This window comes from Thamnophis sirtalis, unplaced genomic scaffold, assembly GCF_051295495.1.
Source record: "Thamnophis sirtalis isolate CommonGarterSnake01/CBP01778 unplaced genomic scaffold, rThaSir2_p1.2 scaffold_2, whole genome shotgun sequence".
In the NCBI taxonomy this organism is placed as follows: domain Eukaryota; kingdom Metazoa; phylum Chordata; class Lepidosauria; order Squamata; family Natricidae; genus Thamnophis; species Thamnophis sirtalis.
Window position 1 is genome coordinate 135175669 of NW_028261382.1, and position 20795 is coordinate 135196463.

A 20795-nucleotide genomic window follows, 5' to 3' on the forward strand; every position below is an offset into this window, starting at 1 on the left:
CCCTACATTCTTCCAAAAGTAGGTTGTGAAAAAGGAAAAAATGATGAATAGTTCCTTCCTTAATCATAATAGCTTATGTATTATCAAGATACACAAAGTTATATTGTATACTGAAGTATACTTAATAAGTTAATGTATTGTGTGTATGGAAAACACAAGAAGACTACGATTGTGTTCATCTCCTGCTGACAGGTTTCTATAGGCATCTATCAGATCAAACCTTGGACTATATAGTGTCTTATTTAGCAGAACATCCCTTGTCTTCTTAGACAGAAAATCAGTTTTTACATGAACCAGTCATGCAATTAAGAAATGGCCCTGATCATTCAACCTTATTACATTGAGGGGCAAAGTATGAAGGTGGCAGGTTGTTCGGATTTATTTGAATATAAGTGAACTTGGTTTTAATTCAGGATCATGCTTTATTACTATCCTCATTGATGAGAGTTCTGCCTACAATTCAAGGAAACAATGAAAAAGGTCTGCAGGTGATGCTAATTAACGGAAGAATTTCAAGGAACATGAGTGGATACCAGTGTGATTATGCATGACTATTTATTTATAAATTCAAATTACATGCTACTTACCTCCAATGATTCCAAGCAGCTTGTTTTAAACATAGAATAAAATATAAAATCTAATAGCATAGCTATAATAACTAAGCAGCAAAATGTAAATTGACTAAACAATAAACAAAATCTACAGGTGCACTAAATGGAATAACATCTCTGTCTAGGAAAAATAACTAGCAAAAGGGATGATTGGGCCCCTCATTTCCATGAGTGTCCCTGATCTTCCACCCATAATCCCGCTTGCTCCTGAAGAGAACCTGTGCTTTATTCTGTACTACAGTATCGCATCTTTTTCTGTTCTTGAACCAACCCCATCTGCGTGCTTCCATCCATAGGAATCCATCTGCAAGAGAAACACACATACATTTTACCCAGGAGATATAGGTGCCTTCTGGACTATTGTGAATGAAGAACTTGGAAAGAATTCCAGAAGCACTGCTCTGCCTACTTTAAGAATATGCTTTTGTTCTTAGAAACAAATATCGTTTTTTGAATTAAAAGAGCCATTTTTCTTCTCACCTGCCAAGAGATCCTCAAACACTTGACCCTGTCTTATCCTGACTCCAAAGGGCTATTCCAAGCTCAACTGAGTGAAAACACCGTGGTCTAATTTTGTGTATAACACACATTTGGCTCATTATTTTACCACGTCAAGTTTAGCCCCTAAAAGTGAAACCATTTGTGTGGACTAAAATTTGACACGTAGGGGCGCGTGCGTGCGTGCGTGTGTGTGAGAGAGAGAGAGAGAGAGAGGATTCAAGACATCGCTGGGACTGAGACATATTCGTAATAAGTCCTAATCAAAAGAAAATCAGTCGTTTTTATTTATGTCTAAATAACAATTATTACAGTATTTAAAATATGAATGCCAGCTATCATATATTATAAGATGTTAATGGCAGCGATCATATTCTTTATATGTATTAGACTTGTAGGGTTTTTTTCTATTATTATTATTTTGGAAGCGAGCTCAGGACGTTAACAAAAAAACAGGGATTCCCCCCCCCCAAAAAAAACCAAAAAAACAAAGAGAGGCTCCATCTCCTTGGTGAGCTGCGAATTCGGCGCTTCATCCGAACGGAACAAACCGCCCCCGCCGCGGAAGAGACAAGGGAGGACCGTTCCAAAGCAAGGGCTAATTCCGCCGCTCACGCCGCCCTGCTTATACGGGAGCTTGTCCACTTGTCCCGCCTCCCCCCGCCCCTCACAGAATGTTTTTGATAGGTAGCTTACTTCTAGAGGCTTTCTATCTCTATAGCAACCCGTTTGCCGGCTTCTGTTTTCCTTTGGCTTCTCTCTCTTTCCGAGCCGAGGATCCGCCCATTTCCCCCCTTGAGGCTGAGGAGCGAGGTGGGGCGCGCTTATGTAGGTGGTTGGCTCAGAGGCGGCAGGGGCCTCGCATGTGTGGAAAAGGAGGCCGCGTTGGGATGAAGTGTAGGTTGTTATAGGAGCAAACTTCTCGGAGCAAACAGTGCTATTGCCGCCTCCACTCTCGGCCTGCTCTGAAGCAATAGCCACCTGAGGGCCCGGGTTGAGGGGGGGGGGGTGAGGGGAAGACAGGCCGCCTCGCGAGCCTTGTAAGCTCTTCCGAAAGGTGGAGTGGGGGAGGCTGGTGTTTGTACAGTAGGACCATGCCGAACCGATTTGCTGTGTGCTGGGTTTTTTTTTCCCTAAGCATTTCTCCCAGTCGTAGCTCACATCTGAAGCAATGATCTGGAGAAGAACTGTGGAGGGATGCCCTCTCTTAAGCGTTTGTTTTTGTTCAAAAATTGGGTCCCTCCATTCAGTCTCTATGCCTTACATGTTGCTTGCCTGCTCTCAGGTTTGTCTGACACATGACAGTGAAAAAACAAGCTCCTGTTTTGGCATTGATATCATTGATAATTTGCCTGTGCATCAACCTTAACTAAAAGTGTGAATATTGGTCAGGCTGTTTCGTCAGTGAGAAAATACAGGTTTTGGCATCTATTAGCATCTGATATTGCTGAGAGCAGTGTTGTTATTCATTTAATGCTGCCTTGAAAGAACATTAAAAGTCACACAGTTCCCTGTCTTATTTTGGAACTTTTTGTGTTTAGCTTTTGCTTAAAGCAAAAAAGCTTCCCCGTCACCCCCCCCTCAGATATAATCAAAGCAGTTCTCCATCGAGGTATCTTCCGTGCCATTAACCTTTTATTTTCTTTGCACTGTTTCAAGCACTGGAATATATACAGAAATATTAATTTGTGTTTTTTTATGTTCATAACTAAGGCTTCCCTGCATTCATAATGGTGTAGTGGGATAACAGATTTGAAACTGGAGTAAGATTAATGCAGTACAAATTTTACTAATTGCTTTAAAATGCTTTAATGCCTAATAGAATTTCAGAAAACTGTCCTAGTAAGAAAAAAAAAAGCATTGTTGGAATAATGGAAAAATGGCTCATCAAGCAATGGGGGGGGGGAGTGAAAGATTGAAATGGTTCTGTTCCCCCCCTCCATAATACTCCTTCATCAACATTTAGTAAACTACAAATTACTCATAACAGTAGTTTAGCGAAAAATATTAAGCTTTTGTGGTTTAGCATGTATGTATTCCCCTAATGTTATTTAGACTATGGGAAAAATCAGTATGGTAAAAATTGTGTATCAGGAAATTCTTCACTTTATAGTGCAGTCTTATGTATTTCTTTGCAGAAATAAACTTAATTGAATGTATTTAAACTTACTTAAGCAAATATGTACCTTATTAAAATTAAAGAAGCAAAATCCAAATACTTGTAGAATTCAAATTTATTTTTCTGTACATCAATGCATAGTCTTCTAATAAAAATGTGACTGCACTATTGTAACTCTAATAGCAATAGTACTTAGAGTTATATACCGCTTCACAGGGCTTTGCAGCCCTTTCTAAGCAGTTTACAGAGTCAGCATATTGCCCCAAACAATCTGAATTCTCATATAATCATATAATAATATTAGAATTAGAATTAGAATTGATTTTATTTGTAGGCCGCCCTTTTCCCTGAGGGGACTCAGGGCGGCTCACAGAAACCAGGGAAGGGGGAATACAACACTAAGACGACAACACATAATAAAATAGCAAACAACATGCATACAACATTCGGGCGGGGTAATGGTCCTTATCCCCAGGCCTGACGGGCGAGCCAGTTCTTCAAGGCTGTGCGGAAGGCCTGGACGGTGGAGAGGGTACGAATCTCTACGGGGAGCTCGTTCCAAAGGGTCGGGGCCGCTGCTGAGAAGGCCCTCCTCCTTGTAGTTGCCAGCCGACACTGGCTGGCCGATGGAATACGGAGGAGGCCTAACCTATGAGATCTTATAGGTCGTAGGGAGGTAATTGGCATATGAGTATTTGTCCAAGTAAGATTAGGGAAAACAAATGGATCCTAAGAAGTATAGGTTGGAAATAATGTTTATGTAATTAGATATACAAAAAATTATCCTATATCAGGCCAAAGGTCTATATTTTAGCATTTTTCATATTTAGATGCATCAGAGAAATTTAAAAGCAGAAGCAAAACATGGGAGTGATATACATCTTCCACTGTTATACCCTAGCTCTTCTTACTGGGCATTTTGCTTTTGATTTTAAGGGAAGCATATAGTAATAGTTATTTATCGACCCACAAGTCAGCTAGCAAAAATATAATTCCTGCTTATCAGGGACATATAAAAATGTAATGCAAATTAATATAATGTTCACTACAATGCATAATTTGATTTAGGCAGAAAATGACTAAGATAGTGCAAAGGAAATTTAGTTAAAACATGTTTTAATAGTGCATGTTGTAGATAATGTGATAATGATGTGGCAGCATACTTTACAACTGTTTATTTCTATTTTAAGGCAGTGGAAAACTGAATTTATCACAAAGTTATGGTGCGACTAACATTGGAGCTTATTGCTAGAAGCCTTAATCAAAAGAATCGCAGAGATGAATCTTTGGCTCAACAACTGAGGAAGCTAACACATCTGAAATTATCTAATAAAAATATAGATGTCATTGTAAGAAATCTTTCATTATGTAAAAATGTAACTTTTATATTTAAGATTTAGCGGGTATTAAGTGATATTTTATATTTTGTTTTAATATAAGTTTCTAGTTGGAAATAAATTTTGATTCTATTTCATGCCCTTGTCTTAATTAGTTTAATTTAAATAATATATATTTGATTTGTCTTTTATTTTTTCAGTTGTTTTTTAATTATTTGCAGGAAAATAGTTTTGGACAGACATACGGTTTTATATAAAGTAATGTTCAGTGTTGTTAAGTTAAATGTTCTCCAGAAATGGGATATTGTACAAATACAAAATAATTAATTTCGGCATGAGTAAGAGTTTGGCACATTAATATTTCTTTTTCTTTCAAATGAACCAGCACACCTTGCTTAGAATAATTTGTTTTATACAAAAGTGATGTGCAACACAGTATTCAAAGATCATATATTAAATACGTCATTAGGTTATGTGGAATCTTCAACATGCATCCCAGACTTATTCAACCGTATACATGTACTTACGACTATACTTAAAATTGCAGGTTTAACATAATTTTAGGGCTTTTGAAATCTTGCTGAAGCTGTTGCTCATCAGTAAATTTTATCAAGTAACATGTCATTTTTTTTTTGTAGGATGATCTTTCTTTGTGTAAAAATCTTAATGTCCTATATTTATATGATAATAATATTAGACAGATACATAACTTGGACTTTGCAACAAATCTAAGACATCTGTACCTGCAGAACAACTGCATTATACGAATTGAAAATCTAGAATCATTGATAAGACTTGAAAAATTGTAAGTAAAAAATTATGTTTCTAGTTTTATTGATTCATGTGTAAATCTAAATTTTAAACTAATAAAATGGAATGAATATATATTTTATATGGTGTTATTTTACACAAACTTCATACAAACTCTGCATTCAAGAACCAAAGCTTGATAAACTTAAATATATAAGATATAATCACATTTTTTCCCGTAGAAATAAATTAATTTTTATTTGATTATTGGTGCAATATGTTATGCTTTACTGATTTTATTTCTGAAATAGTGAAATTATTCAGTAAAATAATTGATTTTTTTATTTTCCAGAAAATATGCATTTTAAAAGAAATTGAAAAATGAAAGACCTTTCTATTTTGTTCTATTTTCAGATATTTAGGTGGCAACTGTATCACTGTAGTGGAAGGCTTGGAGACTTTAGAGGAACTGAGAGAATTGCATGTTGAAAGCCAGCAGCTTCCCTTAGGAGAAAAGCTCTTGTTTGACCCAAGAACTCTTCATTCATTATCCGTAAGAACACTGTACCTAAAATTTATTTGGCGACAGATATTAATTGTTAAAAAACTACTAAAGGCTTCTATATAAATAGCTTTATATTCAACTAACTTTTTTTCTGACCCCCATACTAAAGTTTCTGTGTAATATCTAAGGATATCTAATATCTCCTCTAATAATAGCATAAAGTGCACCATACATTTTTTTTCAAAATCAGATTGTCTTGCATACTTTACCTTTCTTAAGGAAACAAAATTTCAAAGTATCTACAGGTGTATAATATGGACGCAATTGTTCATTGAGGCTTAATTAAAAGAATATGTTAACTCTTATACAATATAATTACTTTTCCTTGGAGATTTATCTGCAGAACAGTCAATATTTATTGGAAAAAACCATATTGTTATTTCTTACTTTTCAAACAATATACTGATAATTGGAAGATATAATATTTTTATTTTAAAAGTTCTATTTTATTTTATATTACTGGTCAAAGCATTTAAAGTATATCAGTATTACTTTACCTAATTTCCTTTCTAAAAATGAAAATATAACTCCTTCTCCTTAGCATACACATTAAAATAGGTTACATAAAACAGTTGGAAGAGGATTGTGTATTGAATTGTATCGATTTTAACAGCCCTTTTAATAGTTATTTACTCCATTTAACAAATTATTAACTATAAGTTTCAAGATCATTTTGTACCAAAATTATAGGTATGTTTGTTGTATTGTTTAAGATTTTGTACATTTAAGAAAATTCTACATTTTAATCAGATTTTCCTTCAAGTTAACTGCATACAATTGCTGCACTTGAATATTGTTTTATATTTGGGATAAATATATGTTTTGGTTCATTACAGAAATCTTTATCAGTTTTGAATATCAGCAATAATAATATTGATGAATTAAGTGACTTATCTATTCTGGAAAATATTTACCATCTTATAGCTGTTGACAACCAACTTCATCACATAAAGGTAATAAAAGCAATGCAAATTTATAAATTGCATAAATGGAAGTATTATTTCAATAATTTGCCAATTGTTAAAATTCTTGTCAATCGCCTCTTGAATCATGGTGTCCTTTTATTGTGCAAATTTTTATTTGCAAATTTATGAGTAGACAGTTTTATGATAGATGAAGCTGACAAAGTTGTCGATGATAAATCCAACATTTTAATACATTCAGATTATAAAGATTTCTAACAAAGAAAATTGGGGAAAACTCTTCACGCATAGAAAATAGAATATTGTAAATGTAAGAAGACTGTAAATACTGTAATAATCTATTTCATATATTACTTCATGGATTAAAATATTCCTGTATAATTAGATTAATTTAAATCCTCATTTTCAGTAGATTAGAGGCATTTAATTGAAATAATAGATACTAATTTTAACTTAATACATAAAATTAAGCTTTATTTATAACCTAAATTTATAACCTAAACCCAAACAAAAATATTGTAAAACTTCAAACAAATTGGACTAAAGTACTAAGATTGTGCTAACATTTACTTTGAAGAGAATGTATATATTTGTCTTTCAATTTTTTTTTTGTTTATTTCTGATTTGTTTTGGAGGTGTTTTAAACAATAAACCTTGCTAATTCTGTAAGCTTTGAAAATTACATCTAAATACATTTGTTATCATTCAAAATGTTAGCTACTTATATCAAACCAAATTGGGCAAAGATTTCCTTTTTTCTTGGCATGTGCCTATGCATAACAGAATATTCTTTCCTTCTGCAATGATTTCTGGGTCCTGGTCTGGATACTGATGACTCATGCACTTAGCTTCTCCTTATTATTACAATTTTCAGAATTTTTTGCTAAAATCTCAGTAGCAAAGTCTACAATTACTGTTAAGTCAAATTTGGAGGATGGAAAGTGATGTTTAAGGAATTCAATTTTTAAAGAAGTAACATTTTGCAATACTTGGAGAAAGTTCCATTTCTTTATTTTTTTATTTTCTCTTAATTCCATTCACTATGATGTAACGTATAGTGCTGCTATACCAGAGGGCAGGATGAAAGCAATGACATGTCATAGGTATTAGGAAGTTGTCTGTCTACATCTCATAAATCCAGATTATCTTATAATACATTCAGCAATACAAGTCCTATTTATTTCAGAAGGCTTTGATATTTTGAAGATTTGGCTGTAAATATTTAATATATTCAACCTTTGCCATTATTGATTATGACACTAGATATCAAAAAGATGGATTCCTTCACTTCACAATTCAGTCAGGTACAAGAAAAAATATATAGATTTTTGGAAAGAGATAATGACAGACCGTCAGAATGATGACAAATTGCTATCTGCAGATGTAGTTAGGCTATTTGAGCTAGACATAGCCAATAAAAATTGGAGTGCATTGGTCAAATGTAGGTTTTTAAATGACTATCACTAATTGGGAAGAAGGCTATAGTTTGTGCTATGAATGACATCTGAGGCTTTTATACCTACCCACCCCCATCATGAGCCTAGAATACAATTTGCTTTTTAGTATTTTGTAGCAGACTTCGAAGTGATAACATGACATGATCATTTATCAAGTAGAGACTGCCCAAAAAAACTATCTAGTCTCTTTAGTATAGCTTATTGAAAGGATGTAAAGTGAAAGCAGTTTATTAGAGATAGGAAGGCAGTGAACAAGTAGGGAATATCCAAAAGTAATATTTCAGCATGGAATAAGTACATTCTTAGATAAGCTAGAGTAAAGATACTCTGAATAATTTATCAACCAAGCTTAATGAATGTAAACCTAAACATTATATGCATTCTTCAAAACTAAATGGTTTTCAGAATTCCAAGAAATATACTGTTTTGAATTTTCAAAATAATCTTTAATTGAATTGATTTTTAAGTGCATTTTTAAATCAAATATACGTGAGGATGATACTGTTATGCGTTTAACAGAAGACTCTATTTCATAGGTCTGGCTAAATTTGTAAAAATAGAAAAAGAGGGATGATTGTGAGCAAAGGCGGTATTTGCATATTTGTAAACTTTGCTTTAATTTTAGCCATTAAAAGCTAAATTGCTCAAACATACAATTTTAAACCTAAATATACAGGAAAAAGTATGTAGTTCTATGTAATATATATATTTGTTGTAATAAATTTAATTTGCTTATTAATAATAAGCAAAAATAGCTATTTCATGCATCCATTATTTTACTAGGAATCAAACTCAAAGGAGACTTTATTCTTTTGGATAAAATTAATTCTATAGAAAGAAAATAGATTATAGAATGTCTTCTATAGTAAACTTAGCAAGTAACACTAAAATCCTTTTGAGGTTTCAATTTTGGCTTCTTCAAATTGCAAATCAATGAATATCAAGTTTTATTCTTTTGAACATTCAGTTTTATTTATACTAATACTTCCTTGAACTTTGTAGGTTTCATAACAAGGTGAATTTAGGAAAACATACAATATAGAAATTATTTCAGAATAAATTATGTATGGTACATTCATATGAGTATTCCAGCATTTCAAATACCAGTTTACCTATCTATGTGCAACTAGATTGGAGATAATGTACAAACCAGTGTTGCATAATTCCTTTTAATGATACATTTAAATTTAAATTGTATTATTCGGTCTTCATCACAGAAGGAAAATAATAATTCATTTTTCCTCATTGTCTGCCAAATATTTGATAACTTGGGCTAATACACTTGAATGTATTTCAGGATGGAGATGTGTGTGAGTGTGTGTGTGTGTGAGAGAGAGAGAGAGAGAGAGAATGTATATGTACAATATATATGTGGGTGTATATATATATTATATTATATTATATTATATTATATTATATTATATTATATTATATTATATTATATTATATTATATTATATTATATTATATTATATTATATTATATTATATTAACTAGTAGACAAATGTGATAATTATACACAATGGTTTAGTTGTTGAGTGCCAATGGCATGGAGTTAGAATAAAAGAATTGGAGGACTACAGGGAGCAACACAGGCTAAGAGAGTAATCTTCTACCTTTCTGTTCCATCAGTTTCTTTCAAAATCCAAACAAAAATAAACTGATAAAAGTATTACAAAATGTACCATTTTAAGAAGGAAAAGAAAGGAAAAATTGTTTCCAAACATTGGTTTCCTGTTTCTAACAATGTTTCATAGTTTCCATAGTTCTATGTATACTGTGGTTTCTATCATATATTGCATTATTACGATTTGTGATAACAAATGTATCCCGCGTATGCTTTTTCTTGAATTTTTTAGCTTACTTTAATAATAATCTGTATTTATAGCCAAATGTTTTGAATAATTGTCCTATATTAAACGCTATTAGCTGCCAATATGTACAAATATATTTTTGCAAAATTTAGGAGGCCAGAGAACAGTGCAGTTAATGTTTGTGTTTTTTTTCTGGTTTACATTTATATTTAAACTTTCATGAGATAGTAAAAATACAAAAATAGACTACAGTTATGAATAAAGAAGTAAAATAGCTATTAAAATATCATTAATGAATATTTCAGATAAAATTTACTTTTTTAACTACACGGATATTTGATTGTGTTATTAAATGTAATAACATCAATTGAAATAAATAGAACGTGTTACGACATCAAAGAAAGATTTATAAATTTAGTTGTAATATTTGGACTGGATAAGTGATGTTTTTCTTCGTTACTTCCAGGATTTGGAGTTTGTTCTGAGTATATGGACTAAGTTGTACAAAATGGAGCTGAATGGGAATCCTGTTTGTCATAAGCCAAAATACCGAGACAAAGTAATACTGCAGTCAAAATCTCTTGGTAAAAATATCTAAATTTCAGAGATTGTTCTTCTTTCATTTCATATGTATTGATTTATTAAGCCATTGATGCATAGGCTACGACTCAGGAGTTAATGTCATTACTTGTTTTCCTGTGAATCTGCTGCATAATACCATGTTTCCCCGAAAATACAACATGTCCTGAAACTAAAGCCTTGCCACATTTTTCGGGTGGGCAAAAATATAAGCCCCCGCCCCGAAAATAAGCCCCCTGGACAAACCCCTCCTCCGGCGAGGGAGAGCACCGCTCACCGACCTAGTGGTATCCCAAAGGCGCCAAGCCGCGGGAGCCGGGTGGGTGGAAGAAAGGCACTCACGTTGCTTGACACCTTCGGGATACCGCTAGGTTGGGGAGTGGCATTCTGCCTGGCTGGAGGGGGGAGTTGCTGGGCAGGCTCCCGAAGAGCCGGGCACAGCCTCAGGGGCGAAGCAGCCATGAGGTGACCATGCTCATGAGAAGCCACCCGGCAAACCCCCTCCCCAGCCGGGCAGAGCACCATTCACTGATCTAGAGAGTATCCCTAAGGCACCAAGCCATGTGGCGCTTTGCCCGTCCCCAGCTCCCGCGGCTTGACACATTCAGGATACCCCCTAGGTCAGTGCATGGAGCTCTGCCTGGCTGGAGAGGAAGTTGCGCAAGCGCTTGCTGGACAAAGTCTTCCGGCAGCCTGCCCATAATCAAAGCACATTCCTAGAGCGGCCGCTGCTGGAAGAATCGGAAGCCGAGTTCTGGAGTTTGGAAGCCGGAGAAGAAATTTTGCTCGGAGCTCAGCAATGGCTGCAAGGACAGCTGGCCCAGGGCATAGTGAGACTCATGGCTGCTTCACCCCTGAAGCTGTTCCCGGCTCTTCGGGAGCCCACTCGCAAGGGAGCAGCCACCCAGCAACCCCAAAACAATAAGCCTTCCCCCTCTAATAAGCCCAAGGCCATATTTCGTGGGTCAAAAAAATATAAGACCCTGTTGTATTTTTGGGGAAACTCTGTATTTTCTCCAGTTGAAGCCATCTAACCCCTCTTGCACGCAGCTCTGCTTCCCATCAATTCTGAGGCCATCCAGATTACAAAAAAAAGAAGCAATTTTATCTTATTTCATGCTTATTAACTGGTGCAAATTATAATCTGTTCAATTATCAGAACATGCTTTTAAAGTTATCTGAAAGCTGTATATTATTGTATATTCTGCACTTTGATAAAATCACTGTATTGTTTTGGCCCTCCAGCAAAGCTGGCAGCAGATTGGGACAGTGAGGAGATTGGGGAGGAACATGGGCCAGTCCTGGAGTCTGGGGAAGGCTCTGATGAGGGCTCTGTGTCAGAGGCAGAGAAGGGGCCAGAGCCGTATGCCAGTTATCAGCTGCCTTCAGAATCAGACATCAGTGAGTCAGACGAACAGCTGGAGCCTGTTCCCAGTGTGCGCATGCACAGAGTTGCCAGATGAAGAGAACAGCTAAATAACAGGAGTCAACTTGGCAGTAAGGCCACAGGTGGATGATGAATGGCCCCTCCCAGAGGAAATGAAAGATTGGTGAAAGGGGAGTGGAGTTTGCAGGAGACAATTAGTTTGCTTAATTGGTTTGTGATTCTCCAAGACTCGTTGCCAAGTTTTGCATATATCGGCCTGTCAGCTCTTCAAGCCAGATAAGGTCTGTGACTGTAAATCCTTCCTTGAAAGACTTTGATGGACATGAATGAACACAATTCACAGCAAATTAATAAAAGGGTTTTTGCAAGAACAAGGAATTTGCTTCATGCTCTTGGGAAGCCTAGGTCAGAACATGTATCTTAAAATGTTATCATAGGCATCAATAACACCTTTTTTGCTATATTACACTACTCAACTTTTGTGTCCAAAATCGTCCACTGAATATGAGACAAAATTCCCTCAGAAGACTGTTCTAGGTTGGACAAGTTAACAGAAAAAGACAATTATTGAGGGCTTCACAAATTATCTGTGAGAGCCAGCATGTTCTGATGATTAAAATTGGGCAGGCATCATTGAGACAAGAGTTTAAATATTCCATCAGATATAGGATCTAATAAAATTCCAAGTAATAGTACCTTATTAGATTCCTAATAAAGATAAAACCAGTTAAATGTAATGCTTTCTGGTAGTTAATGTAACTGAAATACCTCACAGGATATTTAAGGTAGATCAAATTTTTCAACTTTCAATTTCCAAACATTAGGGTGCTCAAAAGTTGCATCCAATTTCATTCCTCCTCTTTTTGTTTCCCCTTTTTCTCATCATCATTTTGTTTCCTTTTCCTTTATTGTGTTTCTGCTAGACATATATCAAGAATGGGTCTGTATTGTATAATTTTATAAAATAAGTATCTTATTTTAAAGGCAAATAATTAGTTACAGATAGTCCTCAACGTATGACCAGCCATGTAACAACAGTTCAATCATGACTGCCTCAGAATGAGAGCTTTACAGTACACAAAGTATTTCCTGCCCTTGGAAAGCACCAGCTCCTCCAGTCACATGATTACATTTTGGGCATTTGGCGAACTGTTCATGTTTGCAGCTGGTTGCCAAGTGCCCCGAGACCTTGTGATTGCCATTAGCGATTTTTCTTGCCATCTTTTCCCCAGAAACTCAATGGAGAAGCTGGCAGAGAAGGTTGCAAGCAGAGGGGAAGTTGGACTTCTTAGTATGCAGGAAGAGGAAATCCACCTGTGCACTGGTGAAATGGACCTCAGATCTGGTGAAAGCAATGAGCAACTGCCATTGTTCTAAGCCTTTCAGAACTCTGGCATTCATTAGCATTTTAATGAATGCCATTTCCCCCACTCCCACCCACGGAGGAGACAATACTAGTAATCACCAACATTCTGAGCCTTCTAGAAATTTCTCAATGTGCTGGAAGAACAGACCTCAAATCTGATGAAAATGCTAGCAAACGCCATGATCATTTCATTTGGTGGTATGGGTAGAATGCCCAAGCCTTCTCCTTGCCCCAACTTACCCAGAAGGCCCAGGTCCTCGCCACGGTACTCCATTTAACAACCAAGATTGTCTGCATTTAATTCTTTTAAATATCTTTGTGAGGGAGTATCTTAAATTCAGAGTCAGAATCTTTCTTTCCATTAATGATATATTAGTGTACAATTGGGTTCTTCTTCTTGTGCCATATCCATCATCGGATGTTGGCAAACCTATTTTTATCAACAGCCGCACGAAAAAGTGCTCTTTAATTTTGTTCAAACCAGTCCCTTAGATTTTCAAGTCTTGATGTTCTTCTTCTGCCTGGACTTCATGTGCCTTCAATCTTTCCTTGGAGGATTAAATGAAGTATGCCATATTTTTCTGGGTGTCACATTACATGTCAAAAATATTCTTTTGATTTTTTTATGGTTTTGATTATTTTCTTTGGCTTTCCCAGGAGGATTATATATAAAACAATTCAGTTACATAACTAAAATTATATAGGTCATAGACCACATATATATCATTTACCCTGCACTGTAATTATAGATATCAGTCTAAGTGAACAGCAGAGAGATTGTTTTGCTTCTCTGTCTTTTTGTTATTGTAGCAACTATTTTACAGTTTTAAGGTTTTACTATTCACTGTTGTACTATAACAGGCTATTCATCAGATGTCCAGCTCATACCTACTAGTACAGTAGAATTAAAGCCCAATGGTCAACAATTTGGTCGTTTTTCAGGTATAATAGCATTGATGATAGAAAATGAGCAATATCTTTGACGACAAAAATGCGCTTTTGCCTTCCTAAGAATATAAAGCTGTTGATTTACATATTACAACATTTCTTCAGAACTGCTGGATGGAAAAGAAATAAAAGAAATGGAAAGACAGTTCCTGACAAATTGGAAAGCCTCCAGAGATGCCAGGAAGAAAAACAAAGTAGAAAGCTTCATTAATGAGCATGCATCATATTCACATTTTGGTAAAACAAACTATATCTTTTTAATTAATTACAGCATCAATATTAAGAAAAGAACAAGCTCCAATAAATTTGTCATAATAAGAAATTATGTTTTGAATATTTTCAGAATGTTTTAATGTAGAATAAAAACATTATTTCCCAATACTATAATAATAGTATAAAGATGAATGAATAACAAAGAGCCTTCATTAAAACATTTTGAAATAAATACGGTATTATAAAAGTATATGGAGTATGGTTGCATGTTTTAAATAATTTCATTGGTGGTGAGTCATACATTTAGTTATTGCATAAAAACTTTTTAATGTTTTTTTTCCTGATTTAAAAATTCATCTCAGTTTTGACAATTTAATTGATAAAATCAGTAACAAAGGTCTTTTTTCCAGTAATTTTTCTGTTTCTTCCATTTTTATTGCTTATCCTGCTGTGTTGGAATAATATTATCAGGGAACTTGTGACATAAAATATGCAGATCAGTAACTTTTGCAATAGAACATTTATAAGCTATGTTTTTGTATACCATTTATAAATGTATGAACTTAGCTGTTACAATTTACTAAAATTTGAATGTGCCCCTGTGTTAATCATTTTGTGTAATACTTTAGATAAAATTGAATAATACATGATTTGGTATCTTTACATCCTCTAGATGATAATGATGCAGAACATACACATTTTCCTATTTACCACTTCCCAGTCTCCAGAGAGATACACAGAACTCCTTATAATAAAGAATCTCAGCCAGTATATGAAGAAAACAGAAATAGTGAAAAAATCAGGTATGATTTCTGTACAATACCACTGGAATCCAACCTCAAGTCCATGTCATTGTGTTAAATAACTACTGTAGTGAAATTAGACACAATTTTGAAATTGAAAATTATGTTTAAAACAAAACACAAACATTAAAAACAATGCATGCTTCATATATGTGTATATGTTAATGTATTCGTGTGGGAATCATTCTAAAGCATTGCTTTGCAAAGTGTCAACATGTGAAGCTCTGGACAGCTCACTCAGCTGCTTTAAAAACTGCCTCTGTTTCTCCACCTGAATGTGAGTGTACACATAAGGAGCATTTCTGTTGGAGTCACTTACAGAGCTATGGGCAATTATAGTGAATCAGGTTTTAAAACACTTGCTAGTGTTTCAAATCTTTCAAAGATTGCAGCTGCTTTAATGTTTTGCTCACAGTTTTGCAAAATGGTTCTTGTGTGTGTCTGTGTGTAAGAAATAGAACACCTTTAGAAATAAGCTCTGCATAGTACTGCAGTGTAGAGGAAGCTACATATTTCACCTTCCTATATATTACAGTGATGTTCAAAATCTTTTTTCATTTATGTTACAGGTAGTTCTCAGGTTACAACCATTTGTTCAGCATCCATTTAAAATTACCATGGTACTAAACAATTAGTACCTAAATGTCCTTGTAGTTCCAGCTGTCATAGCATTCCTGTAGTCATGTGATTGCAATTCAGGCCTTAGCTCATGATTATGACATTACTGTGAGCTATGATCATGCAATTTCTAATATTCCCAGCTAATTTCCCATGAACAAATCAATAAGACACCAGCAAGAAGTTAGAAGTCATAGTAATGTGACTTCACTTAAAGATGCATGCTTAATCCTTGCTTAATGACAGCAACAAGGAATGCTGGAATTATTGTCATTGAGCAATGCAGTCATGTGACATTGCCCTCATATGCCATTGTACGATGAGGACTATACTATAGTATGTTTATTTAAAGGACAGCTAGATGAAATTTATTTCTGCAGTTTTTTAAATTGGTAAATCAGTTCTGACAGTTTGATTCAAAGTATGCAAAAGATAATATCTACTTGGCTCTTCCTCAAAGAGAGAACTCCTTTAACTCTTTGAAGATCTGGGGGATAAACGTATGAAAATTATAGAATGATAACCATAAATTTTTCCCACAAGTTAATATGCCCTCTTGATTATTTTCCAATGTATGTAGAAATTAACAGAAACATTTTGACATGTTAGTGGAGGTTTATAAAAGTTATTATTGTAACTAAATATTTTATCCTTAAAGTACTCTTTTATAACATTTTGCCACACAGCCATTCAGCCTTGAAAACTTCACAAAATGAACAGAAAGACCTATTTGAACCTCACCTCCTTAGACAAATGCCTCTCTAACCAGCTACAGGAAAGTTGTTCTTCCTTATTATCATCAGAACAAAAGATATGCTTCACAGCCAAACATGAAGAAAAAATATTTTTTACTGCAAACAAAGTGATATTTCACAATCTAAATATTTTGTAGTATAGATCCAATGTAAGTTTAAGTTTTAAAAAGGTTAAAATAAGTTGACCTTATCCAAGTGTGTTTTGATATTAAAAGTAGTAGCCATCTTAATTAAACCACTGATTAAACTATCATTTTATCTACGATATTGGTGGACAATTATAAAATTTTAAGTACATTTACTAGGGCCCAGCAGATTGATAAGATCTTATAGCCAATGATTTGATATGGTACTACTGCACTGGAAATGGGAAGATTCTATGGAATTTAGTACATAATAAATAATCTGTTCTCTGGATTGATCAGACAAAATACAACATACAATGGTCATATTGGAAAATATATCAACTTTTTGCTCTATTCTTAGAATAACAAGGGTACAAAGAGATCATTTTCGTTCAGAGTTTGACTTTTCCAGTCGTAATTCACAAGTGGAATTCAGCTAAGGCATACAAACAGACCTAGTGCATACAAACAGCCTTCAGAGATGGATGGAATGTAGCCAGTTTCTTTATGGTTAATTGCTTTACTATAGCTAGATTAACTATCTCCTTGCTGGCATTAGCAACTGCTGTTTTAAAATCAAAGGAAGACTATTGTAATATGCCAAAATGTAATTGCTATGAATTTCTAGAAAGGCTTCATCAAATCTCCAATTAAAGTGTAGTTGGCCTCATCTCCAAGTTAGAAAACCTGTATCTTTTTTGTGTGTCTTTAGATCTCAATCTGAATATCTGTGCAAGGTAGAAACATCTCATGTATTGCCCATCTTACCTAGTAACCTGGATGCCAATTCCTCTTTGAGTCACCTTGGAATCTGTCTCTCTTCAGCATTCCAATTTCTAGTTTAATTCTTTTCCCAGATTCCAGCTACTATCTAGTACGGTTTATATGTCAGGTGACAGGATGACAGATGGTACTTACCGGTACTTCCTCCATTCTTTCACAGTGTGCCTGAGTCTGTGTGTATAGTCACAAACGATACATGCAACTATGAGTTAGTATCAATTTTTAACCATCAGTTAACAAGTTTTCAGAACTTTGGGATTTAAAATGTTTCCCATTCATGATCTAAAGAAGTAGAACCTTCATTCCACATACGAATAATGAACTCCTTTTTAAGTACCATATTTGTGTAGCCAAAATTATAACATGTAGACAAAAATATGGTTTTGGGATATATGACTATGTAATGCTAAGATTTATAAATACACGTAGTTCAAAGAGTTAAATTAGTGAGAAAAACTGAACAATGAGAATTGAATAGAATTCTGACTCCTTAGTTAATGAGGATCAGGAAAAAATGGAAAAGTATCTGGAAACTTGGTTTGTTATGCAGGTTAGCTTGTTGCTAAACTAAAAAAATTACATGTTATTTTGATATTGATTTATTTTTCATATTAGTCCATCACATGAAATTAGATCATTATTAATAATAATGCTAGTATTATAGCAACTTGAAAGATTTTCTCTGTTTCCAATTACCTCAAGAACAAAACCTGAAATACCCCATGTTTGTGGAATCTGCTGTTATCAACTCTAAGCCTATACTTGATTTTATCAGTGTTTTTATACAGTATATAAGCATGAATTTCATTTTATTACTTTAATTAATACAAGAAGTTCTTGTATGGCAAAACATCTGGTCTTAAAACTTAAATCTAAACTAGATTACTTTTCTATAGACTGCAATTACGAAAAAAAGAAAACCTTCCCTAATTTTTTTTTCATTGAATGAGAAAAAACAGAATCTGTATTTTAATGTGAAATTTGCAGCCTTCCATAACTTTATTTCAGTAAAATGCAAACAAAAGAAGAAGCAAGTTATAGAGCTAAAACCAGGAGGCCATGAGTTTTAATCTTGGTTCAGACATGAAGCCATGTAGGAGACTCAGGCTAGTCTCTCCCTCTCAGTCGTGGAAGGAAAGCAATGGCTTCTGAAATCTTGCCAAAAAAACTGCAGAGGCTAGGTCAGTCATTCATTAGGAATCAACACTGATTCAAAGGTAAATACAAGTTATTCAACATGACTCACAGTTTAAATTATCCTGAATTCATATTGATTTGTATCACAGTCCTCAGTGTGCTTTGGAAACAGAATTAAATAATTTTGAAGAGTCATAATATCAAATAAATGTGCTTAGAAAGGTGTACTAGTTGGCTTGAATATAAAATATAATTTGATTTATCTAAAATTATAAATTCCAACCCTATTCATTTTGAAGGAATTAAGTTTCCAGTACTTATAATTTTGTTGTTTGCTGTTGAAACCAGCATGTACTTTAGGAGAAAGTAACATAACACTGTGTCTTTAGGATCATAATATTTTCACAGTATTCTGCACTTTGCACTGTCTTTTTTCTCCCGAAACATAGAAATTATACTGCAAATTAAAAATTCCATTTTCTTGGCTAGCATAAAAGGTAGCTAGTAATTCAGCCCTTATTTTTCTGCCTTGCTAGGACAAAGATTTGATTTATTGTATCTATGTTATCTCACAATCAAAAAAAAATCATTCCCAGTGCTTGGTTGGTATAACTCTATACACTGCCTATTTATTTTGAATGTCTCTTCTCATTAATGTCTTTGATCTGTAATTCCCAGCCAACCAAATGTAATTTTTCTTACTGTCAGATATCCTCATACATATATTTGGTTGTGGAACATTTACACACGTGTGTGTGTGTGTGTGTGTGTGTGTATGGCGGAATCCTAAATCTATATTCTATGAATCCTGTAAAATTTGCGCAATATTCACTATTCATTCCGATATGAATATGAAATCACTAAAACTTTCTGGCATGTGATTAAATTTTATAGCATTCACTATGAGATAGATAATATTACTATATTAAACTATAGCTAACTCACTATTGGCTATTTTGATTTTTTTTAATTTAATTATGGTTAAAGAAGTGAAAATTTGAAAGAACCAGGAAAAAAATGATGGCTTTGCAGTTTGACAAAACAAAGGTCGATATTAGTAAATTCAGAAAACAATAATAGGGAAAAACACTATTGTTTAACCTCTTGAGTCCAACCTTTAAATTACTTCCCTCCAGCAAAAGGTTGCTATATCCTAACCTAAACAATTTTCCTGAGAAGTAATTTTAATATTGGTATCTAGAGAATACTGCATAAGCATTGCATTGTGCAAATGCCTTCCAGGTTTCTACTAGGAAGATGATTAATTCACAGTCCTTGCAACTATTTTCCTAGTGTAAAGTGAAATAAAGTGCTGGTTAATGGCTTATTGAGAGTGTCCATTATTGAGAGCGTCAATTCACATCTTGTTTTCCATGATTAAGAAGCCTGGCTTATTGGCAGTTTTTGAATTTATACCAAGTATATCAGAATATTCCATGTACCTCATAGGTGGGATATTAGCTTGCAAAACATCTTTTCCTCTAGATAGAATACTATGAGCATATGTGAGATAAAAGTAGAGTATGATTCTGCTTCAGGACATTGGCCAAAATGGGCCAAAACTGACACTCAAAACTGGCAATTTGAGTTCAGAGAAGCAGCATATATGAGGATGCACATCTGGTTTATCAGCAACTCCGTAAAGAAGCTTTATGTGCTAATCTTCATACCAGAGCTCAGCAGTGTAGCTCAATTGTCTGGAATTTAACCATAAATAGGCTTTCTCAACAGAAAACTCAAATAGTCTAGAAAATATAACTTTTTTGTAATATATTATTACAAACACAAATTGAGCCATGTACGAGTGACTATTTGTTATCTGCTATAAAAATAAATCATGACATTTATGTAACTTTGTGTTCAGAGTTTAAACTCTATTTTTTTTCCTGAAGTGATTTATTTTGCCAACCGGAAGTCCAGAAACAATCCATGTAGTGGTCAAAATACAAGTTACTACTTTTATGTAATTCCCCATTGCTTCATGCCATAATAGTCAAAAACCTTACAA

At 34.3% G+C, this 20795-nt stretch overlaps 1 protein-coding gene across 5 annotated transcripts; it reads left to right on the forward strand.

Moving 5' to 3' along the window:
* The first annotated feature begins 1787 nt into the window (after positions 1-1787).
* On the forward strand, positions 1788-19732 carry PPP1R42 (protein phosphatase 1 regulatory subunit 42). Of its 5 annotated transcripts, none has more exons than XM_087706981.1 (9): positions 1788-1922; positions 4419-4577; positions 5204-5370; positions 5730-5868; positions 6717-6833; positions 10540-10657; positions 14459-14590; positions 15240-15369; positions 16674-19732. In XM_087706981.1, the coding sequence occupies exons 2-9, from the start codon at positions 4449-4451 to the stop codon at positions 16750-16752; spliced, it is 1011 nt and encodes a 336-aa protein (XP_087563107.1). In that variant the 5' UTR covers positions 1788-1922; positions 4419-4448; the 3' UTR covers positions 16753-19732. The 5 variants fall into 5 exon arrangements, with proteins under 5 accessions (XP_087563107.1, XP_087563106.1, XP_087563109.1 ...); XM_087706980.1 differs by having other exon boundaries at positions 1848-1937; XM_087706979.1 differs by having other exon boundaries at positions 1896-2006.
* The last annotated feature ends 1063 nt before the right edge of the window (positions 19733-20795 follow it).

Excerpts from the sequence above, each read along its gene's own strand:
- PPP1R42 (XM_087706981.1), top strand. The coding sequence starts at position 4,449 with ATGGTGCGACTAACATTGGAGCTTATTGCTAGAAGCCTTAATCAAAAG. Across the intron at positions 6,834-10,539 it reads ACCAACTTCATCACATAAAG|GATTTGGAGTTTGTTCTGAG; the intron begins GTAATAAAAGCA and ends CGTTACTTCCAG. Across the intron at positions 14,591-15,239 it reads TGCATCATATTCACATTTTG|ATGATAATGATGCAGAACAT; the intron begins GTAAAACAAACT and ends TACATCCTCTAG.